This window comes from Grampus griseus, assembly GCF_964374135.1.
Source record: "Grampus griseus genome assembly, chromosome: 14".
In the NCBI taxonomy this organism is placed as follows: domain Eukaryota; kingdom Metazoa; phylum Chordata; class Mammalia; order Artiodactyla; family Delphinidae; genus Grampus; species Grampus griseus.
The window spans coordinates 44,643,585-44,667,843 of NC_139008.1; the positions used below are offsets into that span (position 1 = coordinate 44,643,585).

General features: G+C 53.0%; 1 protein-coding gene across 2 annotated transcripts in view; it reads left to right on the forward strand.

Moving 5' to 3' along the window:
* SYNDIG1 (synapse differentiation inducing 1) overlaps positions 1–24,259 on the forward strand; it is a gene marked incomplete at both ends in the record, with an annotated part of 56,478 nt that overhangs the window by 7,224 nt on the left and 24,995 nt on the right. The window contains one exon of one of the 2 annotated variants that reach the window (XM_082671291.1): positions 16,323–16,460. The exons of the other annotated variant lie outside the window; for it this stretch is intronic. Within the exon in view, the coding sequence (XP_082527417.1) occupies positions 16,323–16,460 (138 nt within the window). The remainder of the gene's footprint in view (positions 1–16,322; positions 16,461–24,259) is intronic. 2 annotated transcript variants of the gene reach the window in all.

Sequence of the window (24,259 nt, forward strand, 5' to 3'; positions counted from 1 at the left end):
ACAGCCTCACATCAGCCTGGGATGTGAGGAGAGATCCCCAGGCCGCTGTGGTCCTCTCCTTTCCAGGAGCTCCTTGTTAAATTCTTGAGTTATCCTGCTGTCTGCCACTTGGCCCAACCAGGACTAGAGCCATAGTTTGGGAGAGCTGCAAGATTTCCAATTTGTATCTGGGACTGGAGTTTCCACCCTGTGCTCCCCAGTCAATTCAGCTCCTTCTAGCAGTGAAGCTTCTGGCCTCCAAGGGTAGCTCCACCCTAGCAGAAATACTTCATGGCCAAGCTGGTGGTGGATTTAGATCAGCCCAGAGCAGGAACACCCCAGACTCACACTATTCTGACTCAGAATTTAGCAGTGGTTCGTAAGCACATGCCCCTCAGTTTATCGTTGGCCCTGGGTCAGTGCAGAGGGCCCTGATGAGGCTGTTTGGACAATTCTGTTCAGTCATTTCTCAGGGACAGGCCTGCCTCCTGTCTCTGTTATACCAGAAGTTTTGCAGGATATTATTTGAAGCGCTAGATGCATTTCCCAACAGGCACTAGACATGGACAAGAATATGTTCAAATGCCCACAGATGGCTGGTGGTTAGGTTAAGAATTTTAATCGAATTAATTATCTTTAAATAATATGACATATATCCACTTACAGCATTAGGAAATTCAATTACTCATTTTCCTCCCTTGAGACAGTCTGTAAATAAAGAAATGTATTTAGATATTCCAGTTTCTTTGGATCTATGCATGGACCATTCGCACAGGAAATCTGTTTTATTTCCTATAGTCACATCTTACCTAGCACTCCTCAAGCACCTCATTCTGTAAAGAGGCCTGTGGGAATAACTTCTCACCTGGAAATTAAATTTACCTTTACGAAGTAAATGTTTTGAGGGCATCCTACATACTTACGATTTCCAAAGACAAATTCAAAACTATTGTGTGAAATACAAGCATGATTGGAACAGCAGTGCGCTATTTACCGGTTTAATTTTCTATGTCAAGGAAAACTCTCATATCAATGTGGGACTTGCGGCATGTTTCTTACACAATAAAAATCAATATCGTTATACTCTCATCTCACACGTGCCAGGAAAATGCACTGGAGCCTGTAATTAGAGCCGTTTGATGAGGAGAGAACCTCTGAGGTAATAAACCCATCTGTCATAAGAACACAAGGGGATCGTTCGTCACGTTTCCCTGAAACACTTTCTGATAAGCAGAAGGGTTGGGACATCAAACCAAATTTGTATGCCAAGGAAATAAAAGCCTTTTTACTCATTCAAGCTCACACTGATCTCTCAGCTGTGGCTTCTGAGCCCCTGCTCAGAATTGCAAGTGGGAGAGAGCCATCCGTGTAGCTGTGGCCACCTGGAACTGGAATCTTTCATCGTTGTAAGACTACAGTTACTGTAATGAAATCAGCTTTTACGTATTTACGGGTAGCTGTGAGCTGAACGTGCTAACACGGTAAATGTGGTTTGAATAACAGTGAAAGGCGGGCCCGTGACTTTGGTGAATCTCTTCCATACTCAGTTTTGAACAAATACCAGTAAAATTTTGTTCTAAACCAAATTGTGGTTTAATAAATTTTCCCCAAGCTTAGCCAAAGGTCCACCTATTTCAAGCAATACTCGTGAACAAAACTCGGTACCAAGAGGATCCTTTGGAGTCCCCGAGGGGCAAATTTGCTCGACGGTGCATGAAACGTGTCTCCTCACGGGCCTGCCGCTAACTCCTGCGTTCAGCGACCTCCAGGTGTGCAGAAAACGCTCTTCATGGCCTGGAGCCCAGGGGATGCCATTTAACCTTGGCCCCTCAGCTCCCACCTGCCACATCATAATGTCATAATGACATTATGTCATAAGAAAGTTTCAAGTTTGTTAGAAGAAGCACATCCTTTGAATTCAAAGTATTGGTGATGACCACGTCCTTTTTAAGGGAATCGTGGGAAGTGTCACCCCCATATTATGGTCTGTTCAGCTTTCTGTCCGTCCCGCTGCTGGGGAAACAATGGCAGCATAACCACAGAAATCCATGATGAGCCCAACTTCATGACTGCCAATATTTTCCATTTTTTCCCTAACAAACCATTTCACGGCATTTCTTAAAAACAGAAGGAAAAGCTCACAGGACTGACACACAGGTAGTTTGGGTGCATTGTGAATTCTGAGATGCAAAAAGAAACTAACACGGGGGAGGCAGTGCAGGTGGCCGGCACTCGTGGGCTGAGGTTAAGCTAGGTTTTTGTTAACAAGAGGCATTTGGCTGGTGCGAGAATCATCAGATCGTTCAGACCGTTAGCAGGTGAGGGAGACTCCATCGTTCCGGATGCAGAGCCTGCACACCCTCCTCGCGGCCCCGGGCAGCGGGTGCTCGGTGCTGATATTCACCTGGAGGAAACAGACACGGAGGAGGCAAGAAAGAGGTCTCGCTGTGCAAAGTGCTGAGGATTCCCGTCGGGCTTGTCTCCAGGGAGGGTGCTGCCCCCCTTCACAGGTGGGAGGAAGCGGGATGGCCCCACCTGGCCTGGCCTGCGTGTCGGCAAGGGTCCCAGAAGGAAGGCTGTTTCCTCCTGGATAATGAAAACCACGCTGTGCACCACAGCCCCGTCACCGGAGAAACACGAGGCCAAGTTAGGAAAACAGCCTTTGTCCAGTTAAAGAACAAATCCACGCAGCAGGATGTGTGTGCTGTTGAGAGCAGTGTTAGTGGGAAAATGTTCCCTTTGCACGGTTGAGAGCAGTGTTAGTGGGAAAATGTTCCCTTTGCACGGTTCATCTGAGGCACCTGTAAGTCTTCATGTCGTATGAAGCCAAACGTACACCAGCCTGCGGTAGTGCCGTGTGGACAAGTCTGGAAAGGTGAGAACCACCAGGGGGTCTGGGGGGCGTCTGTGTAATCATCAAACAGGTAAAACTTGAGAAGTTGGGGAACATTCCTCAGAGTGGAAAGGAGTATATTGAGAAACAGAACACGTTGCTTGGAGTCATAACCTTACACAAGACCTTACCCAGAGAGGTCTACACTGTAAAATGCAGATTCAGGAAGAATTTAGCAGAGAAAGCAGTGGTGTTTCAGGGAGGCTTGATGGTGGAGGGTCAGGGATGCAGTGGAGGGACAGCTGTAACTTGAGGTCAGATCCCAGAGGATACCTGTCTCTCCAGCAAACCATCCCGTGCTCTGCTGGCCCAGGCTGGGTGAAATCTGGACATGGTTCAATATGGTAGATTGTACGGGATTTTCCTCTCGTGTTTCTTCTAGACAATAGATAGATTTTCAAGCCTTTGGTAAGCTAGTCAATTACTGTGTCTCCTCTTCTAGTACTTTTGCTTTGATCCCTTTGATACATCGTTAGGTAGCAGATCACCCAAACTGAGTTAAATAAAATGCAGACACGCAGGGGCCCCGTGAGCAGTCGCCCACCCCCATCGCCTCGCCTCTCACTCTGTCCCCACCACCTCCAGCCTCCTGGTCCCCCTCCGTTTCCCAGCCCCCAGGCGGCTTTGCAGCCCCCTCTGGACCCAGAGTGTTCTCTCCTCCCCTTCACTTGGCTGCCTTCTCGCCAGCATCCAGGTCGCAGTGCTGATATGCCGTTGTTTATGTGTGTGTGTGTTTACTTGACTTTCTGTCCTGTCAGACACGGCCGAGCCACCTTAGGCTGAGTTTCCCAGAAGCAGACGCAATGCAAGGATTCATGAGCACGTGATTTACTAGGAAACGTCCCCTGGGAAACCAGCCGGTCAGCGGGGGAGCAAGGGGCAGCGTGTCGAGAAAGGAGGGGGTTTCAGACAAAGCACAGAGGGGCCCAGCCTGACCTCGGGACCTGAAGTATGGGCGGTGCCCCCATGGCCCTGGGGGCTCTGGGCGAGTGGATTTTAGCCTCCTGGGAAAGGAGCAGAGACAGGAGCTCCTGGATACACCCCGAAGCTCAGCACCGAGTGGGCACCTAATGATCCTTTGTGCCGATTGGTTTCTTAGTAAATGAATGACTGTCAGAGGAGCCCTCCTGGTCAGTGTCATGCTTTTTTCAATAGAAATGAAGCCAGACGCTACCTGTGTGAGCACCCAGGCTCCTTGAGGTCTTCCTGGTGAGCATTTATGTGACCTCGACTTTGTTTAATGAGGTGCTTTAAAAAGTGTCCCACATCAAGTGCACGGAGCAGACACGGGACCCGGGCCTCTGGTACTTAGCGCCCCGTAGGCCCTGCGGCAGCCCCGGGGCCTCCGCGTGGGACATCCTGCAGCAGCTGACTCTGTGCTGAAACACAAGAGCAGACCATGTTTCCCACAAACCACAAAAACGAAGACAGGCTCCAAGTAAGGACTAAGGAGAAAGCACGACGTGAAGACTATTATGAACACAGTGCCATCGGCATTTCATTAGAAAAGAGAGAAATCGTGAGGTCATTCTAGCCAGACAGAACTGCCCCATAACTGCAGGGGGAAGGGAGGAGAGGAGCCGGTGCCCTGACAGCCCTGCTCAACCCCTGGCCAGTCCTCGGTGTGTCCATGGGGTTGAGCGGGAGCAAAGCGCCCAGTGGCAGCCATGCCACTCCTCTGGGGAGGACCAGCATCATGTCACAGGGACGTAGTCAGAGGTGCTTCTTATGCACAAGGACAGAGAACAGAAGGACTGACGGTTTGTCACCGTTGTTGTTTACTTGCTGAAGCGGATGTTTGTCCAGAGGTGGGTAGCAGGGCAGATAACCGGGGACGTTCCTGACACACGAGGGTGGAGAGACAGCGACCCCGCCACCAGCGATGGAGCATCCCCCGTGACTCCCCATCCAAACACCTCTCCTGAGCCTGGCAGCCTCCATGTGGGCAGGTCCCGGCTGGCCGGGGTGGGGCCTGGGCATCTGCATTCCTGACGGCTCCCAGCAAGGCCGACACTGCAGCCCCTGGACCACACTGTGTGAGCAGTGAGCACAGAGAGCTCCGCTGACCAGTGGTCCAGGCGGCTTCTAACCCACCTCACAGACAGAGAAGATACAAGGCTCACCCTTTCTGGAAACGTTTCCCTCTCTAGAGATGGGCCGCCTCTGGTGCCCCTTTGGATGCCTGAGGACCCATCTCTCCTTCTTCTAAGGATGGCCCTTAACACATGGAGACAATGCTCACCCCCAACCCTGCCCTCCCCGGGGTCCCCCTCTTCCCGGTAGGGCATCACTTTACTCTCCTCACCATCCTGGTCGCTCTGAATCCCTCTTGAAATGAGTCGAGAAATGGATAATCCAGAGGTGATCTGCCCCCTGTGAAGCAGACTGGAGGTCCCTGACCCCCTTTCTGGACCCTCCCTCCCCGAGGCCGGCCAGCGCTACCGGGCAGCACCTGCACCACTGGCTGCCTCTCTCCGGTCCCCGCCCCCGGCCAGTCTCTTTCCATGAGTCCTCACTGCCTCACGCTTAGCCTCAGGGTGGCAGGGGGCAGGTGAGAATGGCTTGAGATCCTCTACACCTGTCTTCTAGAAATGCAGCAACTGCTGCAGCTTCACAGAGGAGGCAGGTGAGCTCCTGGCTGGGTAGCTGCTGGAGGCTTGGGCTATGTCCTGGCTTCGGGCCGTGTGCACAGGAGGTCAGTGTGCTCCTACGGGCTCACAGCTCTGTCCTTTGTTCCAGCTGGAACTGTCCCCCCATGACAGCCCCATCTGCTGTCCTTAGCACGGGCTGGGTGCCCACAGGAGGCCAACCACTGATCTGCCAGCTTTGAGTCCCTTCTCATAACACCTGGAGTCCACCTGGCGGGCAGAGCGTCTACATTTGGGAGGCGGAAGCTAAGGTAGGGGTGACAGGGATTTGCAGGAGAGTTTGGATGGAGCCCAGCTGCCACGTAATGGAGAGAACGGGCACTTCCCCAAGCAGGAGATACGAATGGCAAATAAGCACACGGAGATGTTCAACATCACCACCTTCCGAGAAATGCAGACTAAAGCCAAGATGAAAGAGCACTGCACGGCCCTTAGGACGGCGGAATGCCAAGAACTGACACCACCAAATGCTGGTGAGGACGCAGAAGCGGGAAGGCCTCTCTGGAAGACAATTGGTCATTTTCCTGTAAAAACACCAACACCGGACAACCCAGCAACCCCATTCCCGGGTATTTACTCTAAAGAGACGAAAACCTATGTTCACACAGAAACCTGCACGAATGCGTCACAGCCTTTATTAGTAAGAATCAAAAACTGGAATTAAACGCCCTTCGGTGGACAAACGGACGAACACACAGCGGCACCTCCCTATTGTGGAAAATCACGCAGGAACAAAACAGAGTGAACTGCTGACAGCCCCAGCAGCCTGGGTGACCCTCGGGGCGTCATGCTGAGGGGGCTGGTTGGGGGTCTTGCATTGGACAGGGTCGGTGTCCTGATTTAGGTGCTGGGCCGTGCTTATGTAAGAGGTGGCGGTCAAGGATGTGGGACTCTGTTCTATCTTTGCAGTCCCTACAGGACCTCTGCTCTATTTTTGAAACTTTTATGTGAGTCTAAAATTGTTTCAAAGGGTATGTGTAAGTGTGTGTGTGTGTGTGTGTGTGTATACACATATACATCTCTGTGACCAAGACTTAGTTGAAGAGTTTTTAGATGTGACATCACATCTCACACACACACACAGAGTGAAATAATCTATATGTATACATACATACACATATTGTACTAGGCCATCTTTAATGAATTTTAATACTCTATAAGCTTCAAACTAACTAATATATAATTTAAATATCTGCTTTCCTTTCAATAAAGCAGAATATTTCAGAACAGTAAACTGGGAAATTAGTGATTTTTAAAAAACGGCTGGTATCTGATGACCTAGAACAGCCCCAGCCAGTACCTTGACATACAACCAGAGGTTTTCTGTAATGGGATCTTGCACAGAGGCAGCCCTTGGTTTAGAAGATATTCTCATTCTTACAAACTAGGGAACCCACCTGGGCCATAGGCACATGCAAATGTGCAGGGCAGTGGCCATGGTCAGTGGCGAGGGGCTGAAGGGTGAGGGGCTCTGGGGTCCCCGCTCCCAAGTTTCGGGCAGACGGCTTTCTCCTTGCTGCAGAGATGGGAGACGTAGCTCCAGGGGCCTCACACTGTACAGGGGCTGGTGCCTTGGGCCAGTACCTGATGCTATGAGAAGATGAAGGAGAAATCAAACAAGCCAGGCGGGGGATCCACAGTCTGCCCTCACCGGAGCAACACAGACGTGACTCCCACTCAAGCCAGAGAGGTTTCTGGAGCCTAGGGTGGAGGGCATGCAAGGGTCCGTGGAGGGAGGTGGCCGCCAGCCTCTCAGAGGAAGGCACGTGGTTCCCACCTGCCCCTCCCGTGGCACCAAGTAGCTCTTGCACTTCCTCGGGAGTCAGGGCCTTTCTGGTGGGTGGACAGATGGGTGAGGACAGGTGGATGGACGTTGTATCCCCGTAGCTTGTTCCTGGGAGGTGCGTGCTCCGCTGGGCCCTCCACCCTCCTCGCCTGTCAGCCAAGGGCAGCATCCCTGTGGGCCGTAGTGAGCCACCCGCTGCCAGATTCGCCCGGGAGACCTTTGCGACCCGGGCCCCAGTGGTGGGCATGCGCAGCCTCCTGACTGCTCAGTGCCCCAGCTTTGTTCCAGAAGCCGCCTTGGGCTCCGCAGGCCTCTGAGCTCCCGAGGGCAAGTGTGTGACATCCAACACTACTAAGCAGCTTCTCTGTGGAAACATAAAGAGGACGAACTTGATGAAATACCAGCGTAAAACGAATTATTCACGTGTCATGAAAAGAGTGAATTTGATATTTTTTTCATTTTTCCCTGCAATGCTCACAGCGTTTCCATTAAAGCATAATGAAAAAAGAGGGGAAAGTGTATGCAATTTTTAATCCCCAAAAGAAAGAAATTCAATTTAAAGTATAATTTTTTTCCTCCTAAAATGGCACACGTGTGAGGGGTTTTTTGACTTTTTATTTTCAAAATAATTTCGGACAGAAGAATTGCAAGAACGGTACAGACAACCCCTATATATGGTTGTCACCGGTTTCCTTCAGTCTTAACAGTTTACCGTGGGTGCGTTCCCATTCTCTCAATGTACATATGTTTTCCTGAGCTCTTCGCAAGAAAGTGTCAGACAAGATGTCCTTTTACCCCTAAATGAGCCAGTTGTATTTTCTAAAAACAAGTTCAATTATAAAAGTCGGGAAATTGAAATCGTTACAATACTGTCATCTCGTCTATAGATCTTATATACATTTTCCTAGTTCTTTCAACATTGTCCTTTATAGCGAAAGGCAAGAGTCAGGCCCAGAATCCAGTTCAGGAGCCCATCTTACATCCTCTTGCTGTGCCTCTTTAGTCCTCTGTAATCTGGAACCTTCTCTGTCACCACCCTCATTCCCTTGACATGCTTGGAGAGTACAGGTCGGTTATTTCACAGGAGAGCCCTCCCTCTGGGTCGTCTGGGGATCCTGCTGCTTGGATTCAGGTGACGGCGCTCTGGGCAGGACCGCCGCGGAGGACATGCTTGCCTCCCCGTATCGTGTCGCTGGTGCGTCCCTGGTGCACGTGCCCGTGACCAGCGGTGACTCCATCCCGTGTTGCAGGCGGTGCCTGCCAAGTGTCTCCTGGTTGAGCCACGTTTCTCTGGAATTGGTAAGTGTCTTGCAGGAGGTGCTACGTGAGGATGGGGCACCCTGCTTGTCACTGGTTGTTCCCCTACTGGTCTTAACGTCCTTCACAAGCTCCTAACCCCACTGTTCCTTCTGTATTTATTAGCTGGCATTCAGCTGTGGGGAAGAGTTTTCCCTTCCCCCGTATTTATTTGTAGGCATTTATTACTTCATTTCAGGCTGGACCATTGATTCTTACTTTATGGGTTCCTGTCCATCCGTTACAGTATTTACTGTGTGTTTATTCTCACTTTGTTACAGATTTGACAGCAGGCGCCCCTTCTGGTTGGCTCTGTGTCCTTTTGACACAGCTTGTCATCCATTAGCCAGTGTATCATTATTTCCTGCGCAGAGAGCTGTCCCAGGTCTGTCTTGGATGTTGACGGCCCTGACCCTGAAATCAGCCGTTTCTCCAAAGCACCCTGGCTCCTTGTGTTGGAGAGCCGTGTCTAGAAACCAACGTCCGGGCACTGGGTCTTCTCAGCACCTGGGGGGTGGGTGCGTTGTTCCCAGGCCCTCCGGCAGACTGAGCCAGGAGAAACATGTAGCACATAGGTACATAAACACACCTGTGTAACCATGTGTGTGTACACAGACATACTTATTTTTTATCTACTTATAGATAGAAACTAACATCCTCAATCCCATCCAAACAGCTCACACCACTACCACACACTTTTTTCACCTGCGCTTTATCCCATGCGGTGGATGCCTCCTAGTTTATGTAACCACTGGATGCCTCATAGCTTATGTAACCACTCTCGTTCGAATGGGCATTTAGGTCGTTTCCAATATCTTGCAATTACATACTGCGTTGCCATGAATAACCTTGAGCGTCTGTATTTTTCTATGATTGGAGGTGAATCTTCAGAATAACACCTAGAATTGAGATTACTGAACCGAAAACTCAGCACGTATTTAATTGTGTTGCATGTCGACAGATCTGCTTCCTAAGGTGTCACAGTTTGCATCCAGCCAGGCTGTGTGCCCACAGCCTAACTGACAGGATGGCTGGTTGTGCTTTTTCATCGTTGACAACTCGATAGGTGAAACATAATATCTCAGTGTGGTTTTCATTCTCCTTTCTCTAAGTGAGGATGCACATCATTCCACCTGGACCAGGTGAGGTCAGCAGAGCACCCAGGCCACGAAAGTTCAGATGCTGACCCTGCACTCACGTGAGTCAAGTCCTAGTTCAAACCAATCCAAACCCACAGTGCCAAAACTATCAATAACTTGGACTTTCCATCTGCAAACCGTAGGTTACCCTCTGGCAACCGTAACGTAAAGGGGAAGCAAGATCTAAAGCAGCGACCATCACCTCATGCAGTTGTACACGTAGCTCTTAGGTGCAGAATATCACACGTGGAAATAATGCAGGTTTGAAGCAGGGATTCACATTAGAAACTGCATCCGCAGGTGATAAACCGACATGCCAGGGCTGGGCTCGGTTGTGACACCCACACCTGTGGCTGGTCCTGGAGGGCTGTGTCTGTGTGTATTTCCTGGTTTCTTGTCTGATGTGGGATAAGCCCTGGTCGCAGCAGTGGAAAGCGGCCCGCACTCCACACGGTCTGCTGGGGGCCCCTCTCCCACACCAAGTCCCCTCACTCCCTATAGCTCTGCATGTGTGCAGTGCTCATTCCAGGCCCAGGGCCTTTGCCCACGCTAGTCCCACCTCCTTACTGAGCAAGGGGCCTTCAGAGGGGCATCACAATTTCTTGGACAAAATCTGAAGTCCAGTGAACAACCTGATTATATCCACACTGTGAAAACAAAAACACGACAGGGGAAAAATAATATAATTTCCAACATAGATTGACTGCTTGCTACATGCAGGTTGGTTTTACCTGATGCCTGTAGTGTTATTTCAAACCAGGTCTTCTGTCTTTGAAAACACACGATGTGTATTTGTTCTTTGTGCCTGTTTATTTGGAGGTAGATGGGATTCATCATCCTGGATGTCCACGTTCCTCTGTGTCCCCATCTTCTCACCCTCCCAGACGTTCGCTGAGTGTGGTGGTCTTGCCCTGGTTGAAGTTTTAGGGTGTCTTAACCCCCCAGTTCTTCCACAGCCTCTGCAGCAGATGCTCTCAGCCCACCCCCGAGTATCACCCCTGCAGGAGAAGCCCCCTGGCCTGGCCTTTGCCTACCTGAGGACCTTCTTTGGGCCCTGAAGGCTTCCCCGCAATGTGGGAGAACCTCTGCCCCCAGGCACTCACCAAAACTGCCAGGAGGCGGTTCCCCGGGGGTTCCCTCTACCACATGGCCCCCGAGGTCCCAGAGGGACCAGGCTCCAGGCGCCCACAGAGGACCTGCCTTGGTAAAACGCCCTTTACAGGCTCTGGTCTGGCCACGTCCCACCTCCCCTCTTCCCTGCCAGCATTTCCCATGGTCCTCTACCAAGAAAACAAGTGCACCCAGTCCTTGACTCAAGATCTGCTTCTGGGGGAACTAAACTAAGACGGGTCCTGAGAACGTTTGGTAGGACTGTCCTCAGGACCCCTGAGCACTTCCAGATCAGAAGAAGGGCAAGTCTTAGAGGGAGCCTGTCATCGTAACCCAACCATCGGATTGAAGACCATAGCTGGTGAGGAAACGGTGTTTAAATTGATTCAGGAAAGTTGAGTAACAGCCCCCCGGTAGCATTTAGGGCACAGCGTGTTTAGATACTAAAATATGTCCCCCAGGTTCCATGCCGTTGAGCCCCCAGACCCCTGCAATTCTTTGCATCTATGACCCCGTGTGAAATACACGGAGTGGGTCCCCAGCAGAGTCTGGTTTTGATTCATCTGATTCCGGGTAAAGGAGAGGCCAGTGGGCCTGAGGTGCCAGGGGAGCCTGGGCCAGAGGATTCTGCCGAGCGCTGAGGGATCTGGTCTTCCATAGCTCACCTGCCCATGGAAGACCCCCAGGTGGACACAAGTGGACCAGTGGGGCTACCCCAACAGTGCAGGTGAGGGAGTGTGGCCCAGCGCCCTCCCTGCAAGGACTTCAGGGCTCACAACCCAGACAGTGGTCAGGAGAGGCATTTCCGTCCGTGGCTGTGGAAGCTCCAGGTGTCAGCGGCGCTCACCCACTCTCCTCGCTCCTCCGACGTGGACGGGATGTTGCAGCCCCAGAACATCTGGAGGGTCTGTGACCGACACGAGGAGGATGGGGGGCTGCGTCCACCTGCCTTTGTCCTCGGTTCTGTCCATCAGCTGCCCTGGGTGAGACAGCCTTGAACCTGACCGAGTCACCGTCCTCCCACTGTGGTCCCACCTGAGTGGACGGTTAGGACCCTAGGGCTCACAGGAAGGAGAGGAGCCTGGGGCAGCGGGGCTGACTGCCCACGTGGACTGAGGGCCCGGTTCCTCCCACGCACTCTGGGCAAACCCTGGAGCCTGGCTGCTTCTCAGATGCTGTCCATGTCGGCTAAGGGCACTTGGAAATTCTTCATGCGTTCAACACGTGTGCTGTTGGTACCTGCTATGTGCAGTCTGTGTGCTGTCCCGTGTGATGGACACTGGCCACCTGTGCCACCTGAGGCCCTGGCAGGTGGTAGGGTGGCTGAGGAACTACGTCGGGCATCTTTGATTTGGGTAATTTAAGCAGCTCCGTGGGGCGGTGGTGCCTTGCTGGTCAACACAGACTTGGGCTCCGCGGGCTGAGGCTCTGATCTTCACCCTCAGTGACCTGGTGGGTCTGACCTGCATCTCGGGGAGCCTGGGTGCTGTGCTGAGTTCCCATCCTGCTCTGCCAGCTGCTCCTTGGGCCCCCGACACAGTGTCTCCAAGCAGGGCCTCAGGCAAGCGCTGAGGGATCCCACTCCACAAGAGGACAGAGGGCGGGGGGACCCCCCACCTGTCAGCACGTCTGCATCTTGCCCAATAACCTTGCTTATTGTAGAGAAACTATACCCCAGAAATGCAAAAAGAAAAAAAAACAAAAAGCACTGATATGCCCGCCATCCAGACGCATCTGAATTTCTGACTTTCTGGAGGAAATGTGACTTCTTCCACTTTCTACCCTGGTTTTTCCCTCGGTTATTACAAGCACCTTTCCAGGGCAATGAATAAACATCTACATCCTCATTTTCCACGACCACGTAGAGTCCTCTGTGATTTTCCGTTTTTGAAGTGGTGTTGTCGGGAACACACCGTGCAGGCTCCACAGGGCATCCCGATCCCGAGTCCATCCTGGTCTCCACCCGCCGCCCCCGCCCAGGCCACGCAGAGATGCTCCCCAGAATTAGGCAGCAGAGAAGGCCAGGGGATGAGGAGGGAGTGGGGCTCCAGGCCGGGCAGTGGTGAGGGGACAGTGAGACCTTGAGAGAGACGAGGGACGAGGCCGAGCCCCTGCACCCCTTCACCCTCGGGGCTGTGCTCACAGGGCCGATGTGCGTCCCGCCTGGTGCTATGATTATCCTAGTCAATCTTCCTGAGGAAGAAACCCCAGGGGACAGAGAGCCAGCTCCCTGCGTGGAGGTCATGGACGAGGGCGGACTGTGTGGGCAGTGGTGGGCTGGGGGAGGAGGACGGCAGCCCCTGTACTGCTCTGCCCCCTCATAGTATCTGTTCCTTCAACCACGTGAGCTGTGAACGTCTCTGGAAGCGTCCACCCTGCCTTGCAGATATTCTAAGCTAATGCCCCGTGAAGAGGATTTTCAGAAACAGCTGCTGTGCGTGGTGTGTTTTCTCTACTCGGTTTGATGGTGTCTCCGTCGCCACCCGCCCCCAGGGTCCTCCTCTCCTCTCCTCTATCTGTTGGTGCGATGCCCATGGCCACTTGTACCCACAGCACTGCCGTGGATGGGAGGGAGATGGTACGGAGGGCTGGGCTATTTTTGTCTGCCCTGTCATTTGTCTGAGTTTTTAAAAACCTATTTTAATGAAAATGGACTAGTTATTTTGGTGCCGTGTAGCCACAACTTTGTAATTTACAGGTGTGTTTCCCTTATGCTCTAAGGAAAAGTCTGTGAAGACTTTGTGGGGGGAACCTTTGCTTCACAGGCATGATGGTGTCATTTGAAGTTGTTTCCGAAGATGGGGGTCGACGCCCAGGCAGCCCTGTGTGGTTTGTGGCCACTGCTCACTGATTGCGGAACTTTCCACTGACCACCCTGGCCACTGGCCACCAACAGACCAGTCGAGAAGTGGTTATCAAAACCTCAGGGCCAAGGGGTACAGAGAGGACGCCCCAGCTTTAGGCAAGAAGCAACTAAGGGCAGTGGGGCTGATTGGTGGCCAGACGCTGGTGTCCAGACAGCTGACAGCACAGAAGTCTGCAGTAAGCGGCCACTGGCCAGACGGTTCTGTAGTTTGGGGACCCTGTAACCGCCCAGATCCCAGCAGTGTCCTTTGTAAAGTAGAAATGACAAGAGAAATAGCCACAGCAGCTACTTCCAGATTTGGAGTAAGATTCCAGCCAGCCCAGGTACTTAAACCCTCAGTAAACGAAAACAAAACCGAAACACTCCACTGCAGCCAAAAGCCTGAACAGGTGCCCACAGACAGAGCTGCGGCTTGGGTGCATCCAGACCCGTCGAAAGACGCGCATCCGCCGGGCGTCTGTCCTTCAGCCCCGTCCTCCGTGTCTCTCGGGGGCCTCGGATCCCGCCCTGCAAGTGTCGCTTCAGGGTCCCTCCCCAGGCCCTGTGCAGAGGGCCATCAGGGCAGGTCGGCTGTTGCAGCCCAGCCTGAGGCTCCGAGTGCTGTGCTCCCAGAGTGGACACCGTGGGCCTCCTGGGCAGCTCGTCCTGGGGACCCTGCCTGGCGTCCTTCACCTGGATGGAAGGTTCTGGCCTCCCTGCGGGCCGGCAGATGTGCATCTGCCCCTCAGCGCTCAGTCCCCAGATCCCACCGAGCGAGATGCCTCCCTGAAGGCTGCTCGTTCCCTCTCTGCAGCAGTGAGGATGGGCCTTTCCCTTTCCCTTTATTGTTTGAGAGGTGACGCTGCAGAGGAAAGACAGGAATTCCGCAGACCTGGCCCAGCGGAGGGGAGGCTGCAGGGTCCTGGAAAGATGACCCCAGGGACGGTGACCAACCAGGGCAAGAGCCTGCCCTGCAGGAAGGAGCTGGTCCTCACTGGGAAGGGATGCCTGGGATTGGGACCCATGGGGTGCATGCATGTGTGTGTCTCTATGTGTGTGTGTCTGTGTGTGTTTGTGTGTCTGTGTGTGCGTGTGTGTGTGTGTCTGTGTGTGTCTGTGTGTGTATTTGTGTGTGCGTGTGTGTGTCCATGCGTGTGTGTCTGTGTGTGTGTCTGTGTGTGTCTGTGGGTGTGTCTGTGTGTGTTTGTGTGTCCATGTGTGTGTGTCTCTGTGTGTTTGTGTCCGTGTGTGTATCTGTGTGTGTTTGTGTATCTGTGTGTGTACGTGTGTCTGTGTGTGTGTCTGTGTATCTGTGTGTGTGTCTCTGTGTGTTTGTGTCCGTGTGTGTATCTGTGTGTGTTTGTGTATCTGTGTGTGTACGTGTGTCTGTGTGTGTGTCTGTGTATCTGTGTGTGTGTCTCTGTGTGTTTGTGTCCGTGTGTGTATCTGTGTGTGTTTGTGTGCCCGTGTGTGTACGTGTGTCTGTGTGTGTATCTGTGTGTGTGTCTGTCCATGTGTGTGTATCTGTGTGTGTGTCTCTGTGTCCGTGTGTGTGTGTCTGTGTGTCTGTGTGTGTATCTGTGTGTGTGTCTGTCCATGTGTGTGTATCTGTGTGTGTACGTGTGTCTGTGTGTGTATCTGTGTGTGTCTGTGTCCGTGTGTGTGAGTCTGTGTGTGTATTTGTGTGTGCGTGTGTGTGTGTCCATGCGTGTGTATCTGTGTGTCTGTGTGTCTGTGTGTGTCTGTGGGTGTGTCTGTGTGTGTTTGTGTGTCCATGTGTGTGTCTGTGTATCTGTGTGTGTCTCTGTGTGTTTGTGTCCATGTGTGTATCTGTGTGTGTTTGTATATCTGTGTGTGCACGTGTGTCTGTGTGTGTATCTGTGTGTGTCTGTCCATGTGTGTGTACCTGTGTGTGTGTCTGTGTGTGTGTCTCTGTGTCCGTGTGTGTGTGTCTCTGTGTGTGTGTGTCTGTGTGTGTGTGTGTGTGTGTGCGCGCACATGCGGGGGGCAGGTGGGTACCGTGTGGACAGTGCATCACCCACTTCCATCCTGGGCCCCTAGAGAAAGTCCCTGTTTGAGATTGGGGTGAGCCCCTCCAAATTCACCTGTTTTCTCTCAGATGAGACACAAACAGTCCAGCAGGAAGCTTCTAGCACAGGCTGAGTAGAGGCTCTGATTGGCAGTTTTACACGTGCTTGATTAACCAAAACAGGAGGGACACCCGGGCTTGAGACCAGGCCCAGTGACGTCCTTACTCAGATCAGAGTCTAAGGCAAGAAGGGGGTTCAGGGCAGGTCCTGGCCCCGACACCTGCCCTGCCTCACCCTAAAACCAGCTTGAAGTCTTGGAACAAAGAGTGGACTCCAACTCTGCCTGTGCGCTTCCCATCCAGCCCCGTCCTCCGATGGTCAAACCTTCACCCAGCTGTCCGCACCCCATCCCAGAGATCCGCAGGTCTGTGAGGTTTAATCTCCCATGGAGCAACCCAGAGCCCACCCTTGAGGTTTTTCTCTTCCTGTGGGGGACACACACTTGCCAGGAGGGCTTGCCAGGCCTGAGCCCCGCTTCGGGGGATGATGGAGAGACCCCTGGTAACCTCGCTTTCCATCCCCATCTCTCCCGGCAGAGTGACTACTCCAGTGACACAGAGAGCGAGGACAACTTCCTCGTGATGCCCCCGCGGGACCACCTGGGCCTTAGCGTCTTCTCCATGCTCTGCTGCTTCTGGCCCCTGGGCATCGCCGCCTTCTACCTGTCCCACGAGGTAAGGCCTCCCCGTGGGTCACGCGCACGTGGCTGGTGCACCCAGGCCATCGAGGAGAGCCTGCTCGGGGGCGGAGAGCCATCTGGGGGGACCGGGCAGGGGGTGCCCAGCCTCACCCCATCAGGCCCGGGACACATCCTCTGACAGTGGCCACTGGGAAAGCAGCGGGTTGGGAGCCCGGCCTCCAGGCCAGCGGGACTGACCCCATGTTGGGCGCGGACTTGGTACACACTGGGAACGGAGGCAAAGTGGGTTTGGTTTTCTTTGTGAAAGGCTCACATGTAAAATAGAGTCCGGTCTTGCGGCGCCTGTGTGCTTATCCCAAACTAAGGTTCTGGAGGAAACGGCCTGTCTGGTGGGTAACCGTGCCCTCCGTGCTTTAAGGGTGTCGATTCCCAGCCCTTTCTCACAGCAAACGTCCTCCATGTGCCTTCACGGAGCCCAGGTTTTGAAAGATTTCCTCTAGCAGATGGGGAGCCTTCATTCAGAAATGATCTACATTCCCGTTTTTATTAATCAAAGGAAGATGTGTACGTGCCAATTAAAGCATGAGTTTCAGCATCACCTGTCATCCCCACCAGACGGGAGATAAAGGCAGCCCCTTCCGCTGACCCCGGAGCCCACCGCATCCTCAGGGCACCGGGCTCCCTCTCCAGCATCCAGGGCTCTGGGGCCTACCGGCCAGGTCTCACGCTTGAAGCACTGATTCCTCTGGGCTTGAGAACAGACCCCTGGCCTCTCACTGCTTCTTGCCATTGTCTGTACTGATTCGGTTTTTTGGGTGAGTGGAGAGTCCCTTTATGTGTGTTCCCGTGTCCCCTGACCCCCTTTTCCTGACCCCACGAGGAGCAGGGGGAGAAGAGGACCCACTGATGGCCCCCTGAGGGCAGGCACCTCTTCACAGGGACACTGAGAGGCCCCAGAGGCCCTTCCAGGGGCACGTGGCGGGGCCGCTGCTTGAGGTCCTGTCTCTGGAGGATGGACGGGTATGGGGAGGGGTGATGGGGACCGTCCTGCACCGCTGGGGTTGGGTCAGGTGGCTGTTTCACGTCCAGCTTTGACCTGGAGGATGTGTCTGAGCTTCTCTTTTGTGACTTTGTCCCACACATGCCAGAGGCCTCTGCTCTGGGGGCACAAGCCGAGGCTGCAGGGCAAGACTCCAGGCTGTCAGGGGCCTGAGCAGCTGTGGGTGGAGCGAGGCCGGGATCTCCCAGACCCAAGCAGTGGCCGCGGTCACTGCGTGCACCAAGGATTGGGACGCACAGCGGGACACAGACAGATGCCCTCGATGTGTAGATGGTGTCCCCAGAAGACCCCAGGCCCAGAGCCCAGCGCCCCGTGTTAGCTGCGCCCTGAGCCTGGGTTAACGCGCTGCAAACAGGCAAGAGGGTTTTTCCAGGAGAAGGAAGCTCAGGAGGACAGAGCCCAGAGAACCAGGGCCCAAGTGTAACGTCAGCCACCCCCTGCATCCCAGTCTTGACACGTGGAGGGGTGAAGGGGGCGGCCCACTCCCAGCCTCCCAGCCTGGCCTACTGACAAACCCCATCACCCCCAGGGCGTGCCCTCCAAGCCAGAGCTGTGTTCTGATTGCCAAGTTGTAGAACGGGACTCATATTTTTACCATGGGTTCCACAGGGCAGATGCTCCCTGTTCAGAGAGATGCAAGTGGACATTGGTGTCACTTGTCACCTGCCGGCAGAGTCCAGGTGAGCCCTGGATAAGCGGGGGCTGGGGGTGGGGGCTGCCCAGGAAATGTTGTCTACGTGCCGGGATGCAGAAGTCATCCCTGGTCTTGGCTTCTCCACGTACCCTGGGGGAGGCCTGTCTCTGGGGCAGGGCAAGCCATGCACAGCATCCTTGTCTAAAAGATGGTAAATATAATAAAACTCCAGCCACAGTAGAGGAGACTGGCATGAGATCCTTCTTCTCAGAAAGTAACGTTACCCTTCACACCTTAAGAACCTTCTAGACTCGGGCCTGATGAGTCAGGATGTTTAATACCTTTGATGGGAAAGGATTCTGATCATCTGTTAACGGCAAGTGAAACAGTCTCCGTGGAGGCCGCTGGTCACATTCTCAGGGGTGAAGAGCCAGCATTTTGAGGCCTGCGGGGTTGCCTTTGCTGTTGGAATAAGAGAAGGGGCTCTGGGGTCCCCGGCCCTCAGCCCCTCTTTTTTTTGTGCTGTGAGCGTGGACCCCTCGGTGGACACATCTCCACGGGAACTCGCGGCTGAGACCCTGGCGCGCGGGTCCCTTCAGGGTCAGCGTGGCTCTGGACTGCACTGCAGGCCCAGGAGCTGGCAGCCCCTGGCACATGGTGCTTCAGCCCAGCCTTGAGCCCACCAGGTCTTCTGTTCGTGCCTCTTCAGCCTGACTGTAGACGCAGGAAATCGGAATTGTCGGCACACACGTGGGTCCCCAGGTCAAGGGACACCTGGAAGGAGACGTGGGATCTTTTCTCCAACAGATTTTATGATTCGAAAAAGGCCTCAAGTAGCAGTAACAGAGTGGTAAAAGTGTCAGGGAGGTGGGTACCACCTGCACCTCTGGGCCCCGGCCTGCGTTGAACACCGCACACCTGCCTTCTTGGGTGGTCCTGGCCAGCAGTGTCGACACCCCCAGCTCACTTAGAAAGGCGTGTCGTCTGGCCCACCGACCCGCTGCATCAGAGCCACTGGGGGAGGGGGCGTGGAAACGGCTTTTGAACAAGCCCTCCCCCCGCTCCTGATGCTGCCGTAGTCTGAGCAGTTGCACACGCGTGATCTCATGGGAAGTCCGTGACAGGGCACTGCCATCACGTCACTTTGTGGCCATGGGATCAGGGGTCAGTGAAGGCGATGGCGTCCTAAGGCCAGACCTGCTGGCGGTGGGCCTCGCCCCCGGCCTTAGTGTGGAGGCCTGAGGGCAGCGTTCGTCCACAGCTTCACTTTACTCCAGTGCTAATCATTTGATCCAGCTCCCAGTGCAGGCAAGTTTTATACACTTTTTACAGAGGAAGGTGTTGTGTGTAGTTTTGGTGGGTCCACCCAGAAAACGATGCTCTGAATGATGTGGAAGACAGAAAGGACCCCAAATTTGCTGCGCGATGGCTGTGAGCTAGTTGATGTGCCCACTTTATCTTATTTAATCTTGGCAATGAGTCTGAAAGGTGGGAATTTATTATCCCCATTTTTATGGATGAAAAGACTGAAGTTTCAAGGGATTAAATAACACAGAAATCAGAGAGGTAGCAAGTATGGATACATGATGCAAATATCAATGCTTCTAACACTTAAAATCAAATTTCCTGCAACATAACTTTGACTTTTATCTGCAAACAAAAATAGAAAAGCACAGTTCTCGCTTCTAAATCTTGTCCCCACCTGCTTAGAGCGTGTTACAGTGAGGAAGAGAAGCCTTCTAGGCGGGATTGGGCGCTTACCTGGGCACCTTCACCAGCAGGCAGGTGTGAACTTGAGACTGGAGCTGGAAGACCCTCCCCGACTCCCCAGCCCACCTCCGCTGCCCCGAGGCCCTGGGTCCGCAGCTCCCGCTGGCGGGAGGCCTGAGGGCTCCGTGCACTGCGTCGGCCTCAGGCATCTTCTACATTTGAGCATCTATTATGTCTTGATTTCACTCCCTAAAATGTTTCTTTCCTTTCTTAACTGCATTATTATAACTATAATTAAATGAGAAAAGGGAACTAAGCGTCAGATGACGAATTTTATGAAGAGCAGCAGAGTTTCAAAGTACTCTTTAGTGTTTCCTAAAGAATCTCTAGCTGTCTTCTGCAGAAGGATCACTAGTGGTGTCATTAGAAGCAGAAATCTGTAGTCCTTCTACAGAGACCGTGTTCCTCTTACAACAGGAATGTTTCTTAATTAGAAAATTGAAGGCTGGGTTGAGGAACTTAGATTTTCTGTCACCTGAATGCCCGTTCCTTCCAGCGCTGACAGGAACCCGCCCTGGCTCTTTGCATGAGTGGCCTAGTGCAATGGGACGAAGAGAACAAAGCCCACGGGAGCCTTATTCAGACTCAGAAGTGGCATCGCCGTGTGAATAAAGGATGGAAAGCCCCGGGGGGCTTGCCGAGTCCCGGCTACACGTGTGTCTGATGCAGAGACCTGCACACCCGTGTTCTGTTCAGTCATTTCGTAAAGATGAACCATGTGGCTGATAAACGTGGCATCTCTTGAGGGTGTCCAGACCCAGCTGGGAGGAGTCACCACGGCTCAATATCGAGTCAAGCTGCTAAATGCTCTGGGCACGCGCCACACGCAGGTCGGTGAGCAGCCAGCACGAACCCCTCCTCCTCTGGGCGCCCTGGAGACAGTGCCGAGCTCCCTCCTCTGAGCTGCCCACCAAGGAGGGGCTGCCACCAGTCGTAGGCTGAGGGCTCCCCCCAGGAGGAAGCAACAGAGACAGAGGTGACCTGGGGGGCCAGGGAAGACAGGGAAGGGCTGGAGAGTCTTGAACGCAAACTGGAGTCTGTCTATTAACTGAGCGTTTTAAGCCAGAGAATAAGGGTGGGCAATACAACAGCATAAAGGGTGGTCAGAGGACACGGCACGGAAGCAGCACGTTCTGGAATAGAGTCAACTCAGAGCAGAATATCCTTTCACAAGAAAGCAAGCAGACACGTGTGCCAGGCACTGCGGGGCCTCTGCGGATTTCTGCTGCGCAGCCTTGGGGTCACATGAGACAGATGCAGCGAGACGGGCCTCTTCACCTCCCTCCACCCTCCCATCCGCCAGGAGCTTAGTTACAACAAAGCCTTGAGCGGCAGATGCCTCAGATGCTTTTAGGAGCTGTCACCTGTCCATCTCTAACCATTCATCTCACCAGAGAGACCGGCATTTCCACGTTCTCTTAGCTAAACCTTGTCACAAACAAAGACAGGTTTTGGAAATGCTCATTTTTTTTTCAAAGTTGTGTGCTTAGAACAGGTGCATTACATAAAACTGGACCCCGTGTCCTCCACACACTCAGTGGTGTGGTTTATAATCATCCGTAGGTCTGGAGGAAATGTTTTATATATGTCACCATGCACCTCTTTTATCCTCAAGTTCATTATTCTCCGATGCCCCCTGATTTATAGTAAGTTGAATACCGCCTGGTGACTGCGTCTGTAAGCGGTAGCAGATTCAGAATTAGCACAAGACCCAACTTCATACGTGAGAGTCACGGGTCCTCTAACAGGTGGAGTTATCATCTGGTTTAGCAGGGTAACTAAGTACTAAAGCCATGAACTCTGCTGGAGTCACAGAGGAGGACCTGGCAAAACCTGTTCCAGCCCCAGGAGGTGTGGAGAAGCAGGAGTGATGGGACCACCTGGGAAGAAAGATGCTACCAAGGGGGCGAGGGGGTGGGAAGGATTTGGACCAGGCCCACCTCTCCCCCCAGGGTTATGGTGAGGGAGCGGCTAGGCTGCAGGAGCCCCACCAGGCGCGGGAATGGCACTGACTTTGCAGAAATGGAGTATAAACGTGACTAGAAGGATGGCCTGATATATCAGATGGATATATTTTAACCTGTATCAGGAAAACATGCAACACAGCTTAATGGTCTGGAGTGATCACTTTCCCCCTCCCCTCCCCCTTCTCTCTCCCTCCCTCCCCTCCTTCCTCCTCCCTGGATCTCTCCTGCCCCATCTCTATCTCCCTCTCCATATGTGTATTTGATATGCTGATTGTAGCTTCTGAGAGCTGTTTTGCAACTTCTGGATCTAAACAATTCTGTATAAATATTAATGATCTGGTGCAGCCAGGACAAATCAGATTTCTGATCTATTTTTCTTCCCCCAGAACGCATGCTGGAGTTGAGTCACTGATCTCAGCTTGTGTTGGTGGATAGATGAACAAATGCATCATATCTGTTCCGTTCCCTGGAGAGTATTAGATGGATTTTTTGCAGTTATCGTTTATGCATCATCTCAGTAATTACTATCTCGATTTTGTGATTATTTGTCTGGAGCAGAGAAACGCGTGCGTTGATTGTCCAAGGGCAGAGCCCACACAGTGCCTGGGCGTCCGGAGTTAAAATCCCAGTGTGTGTTACATTCTTCCCTCTGGCCTCATGCTCACCTCAAATTACGTTTGCAAATGCGTGATCTTTTTGCTTTTAGATGATGTATCTAAAGCTGTAAGGACGTAGCCCCTAAAAGCATGGTTGGTCTTTTCTTTCCCATCTCTTCTGAGATTGAGGCTCTGCACAGGTCCTATGACATCCCGAGGACCAAACAAAAGGTGCAGTCCCAGGAGCTCCTGCTTCTGTGCAGTGGCTGTGCCTCTGAAGGCTGAGTCCAGCCTGCCCAGAGCCTAGACACACTTAGCTGAACATGCCCTGGTCCATGACAGACGCCAGTCTCACCACAGGCGTCCCTGGATGTGGCCACGGGGAAGGCCAGGCCACTGATCCATCTCACTGTCTGCAGCACGAAGCCTCACCTCACAGGCAGGACAGTACCTCCTGTGTCTGGACTCACAAGTATAGTGATGCCAACAGAACATAGAAATTCGGGAACAGTTGTGATGAGTCACTGGTTGATGAGCACATCATAGATTCTCGTGGGAATTAGGGTCATTTGAGGTACATCTCTGATGTTTTGATGTTGACGATGATGAAATTTAAGTCTTCCTCACTGAGAGACCCCTCACTGGACTACCTCAACCATGGGGCCAGCTAGCTGTACATGGGAGTCAAAAGTACTGATGACATTACACCTGCACCTTGGCTGTAAAAACTGGTGCATCAAGAGGACGGGACCCTGGCTCAAGACTCTGGGTGGGCTGCTCTCAGGAGGGCCCCTCTTTTCTTGCTTCCTTGATGAGCTTTGGCATTTTCTGGCACTTGAGGGTTGCATGAATCCCAGTCATAGAGCCTAGAAGATACTGAATTTAGAGCTGGAAAATTACCTTGAGCACAGCATGTACTGAGACCTGCAGCCTCTTACCTGTGTGTAAAGCTTCTCATTCTTATTTTCCCTTCTCTCCTTTTAGACGGGGGATTCTTCATTTCCAACCTTTGGTTTTATTTAAATGATTGGTACATATAAATAGGAAGGAGTCCTTGAAACACACCTGCAGCGCGTGTTTACTTTGGTCTGAGCTTTGCGTTGCGGTGATGTTCACACACACACGAGGGCAGGGTCGAAGGAGCCCCACGTACTCAGCGTGAGCTGGTTGGGGAGAGCTGTGGAGCCGGCTGCCTCCAAAGTAATTCAAAGATAAATGATGAAGCAGCGAGTTCTTAGATGACACGACGCAGATTGCTTAGGGGATGCAGGAAACAGCAAGACGTGTAGGCGGAAAGTATCCTTTAGAACTGGCCCTGCGCCGGGAGAGAGCAACACGCAGGTGGTGAATTTGGCCCTGGACCCTTCCCATCCCCCATCCCCCATCCCGGCCCATCCATGGTTCTCCAGGAAGTGCCACAGTTTGGGTCCACTTTGGCCCATCTCAGTCCCACGTGGACAGCATCACCCCTCAAGGCCCCAGCACTGCCTGCTTCATCCAAACTGAGTGGAGGTTTCAAAGCCAGCCTGAACCCCAGAGCTTCCCCATTACCCCCATTCTGCCATCACCCCAGCCTCCTGCCACTCCTGCCTCCCTCCAAGACCACCGCCCCCATCCCAGGCCCGCACTGCCCACCACCACCAGACTGGGTCTCTGGGGGTCCCTTCTTGGTCGTCGAGAGCCACAAGAGCTTCCAAGGTGTCCAGGATGGTTCACAGGCCCAGAAAGTACCAAGAACAGACTGGCAGTGCTTTGTGGTCCTCCCGGGAATCTAAACACAGTGGACATGTGGTAAGTCCATCTTGA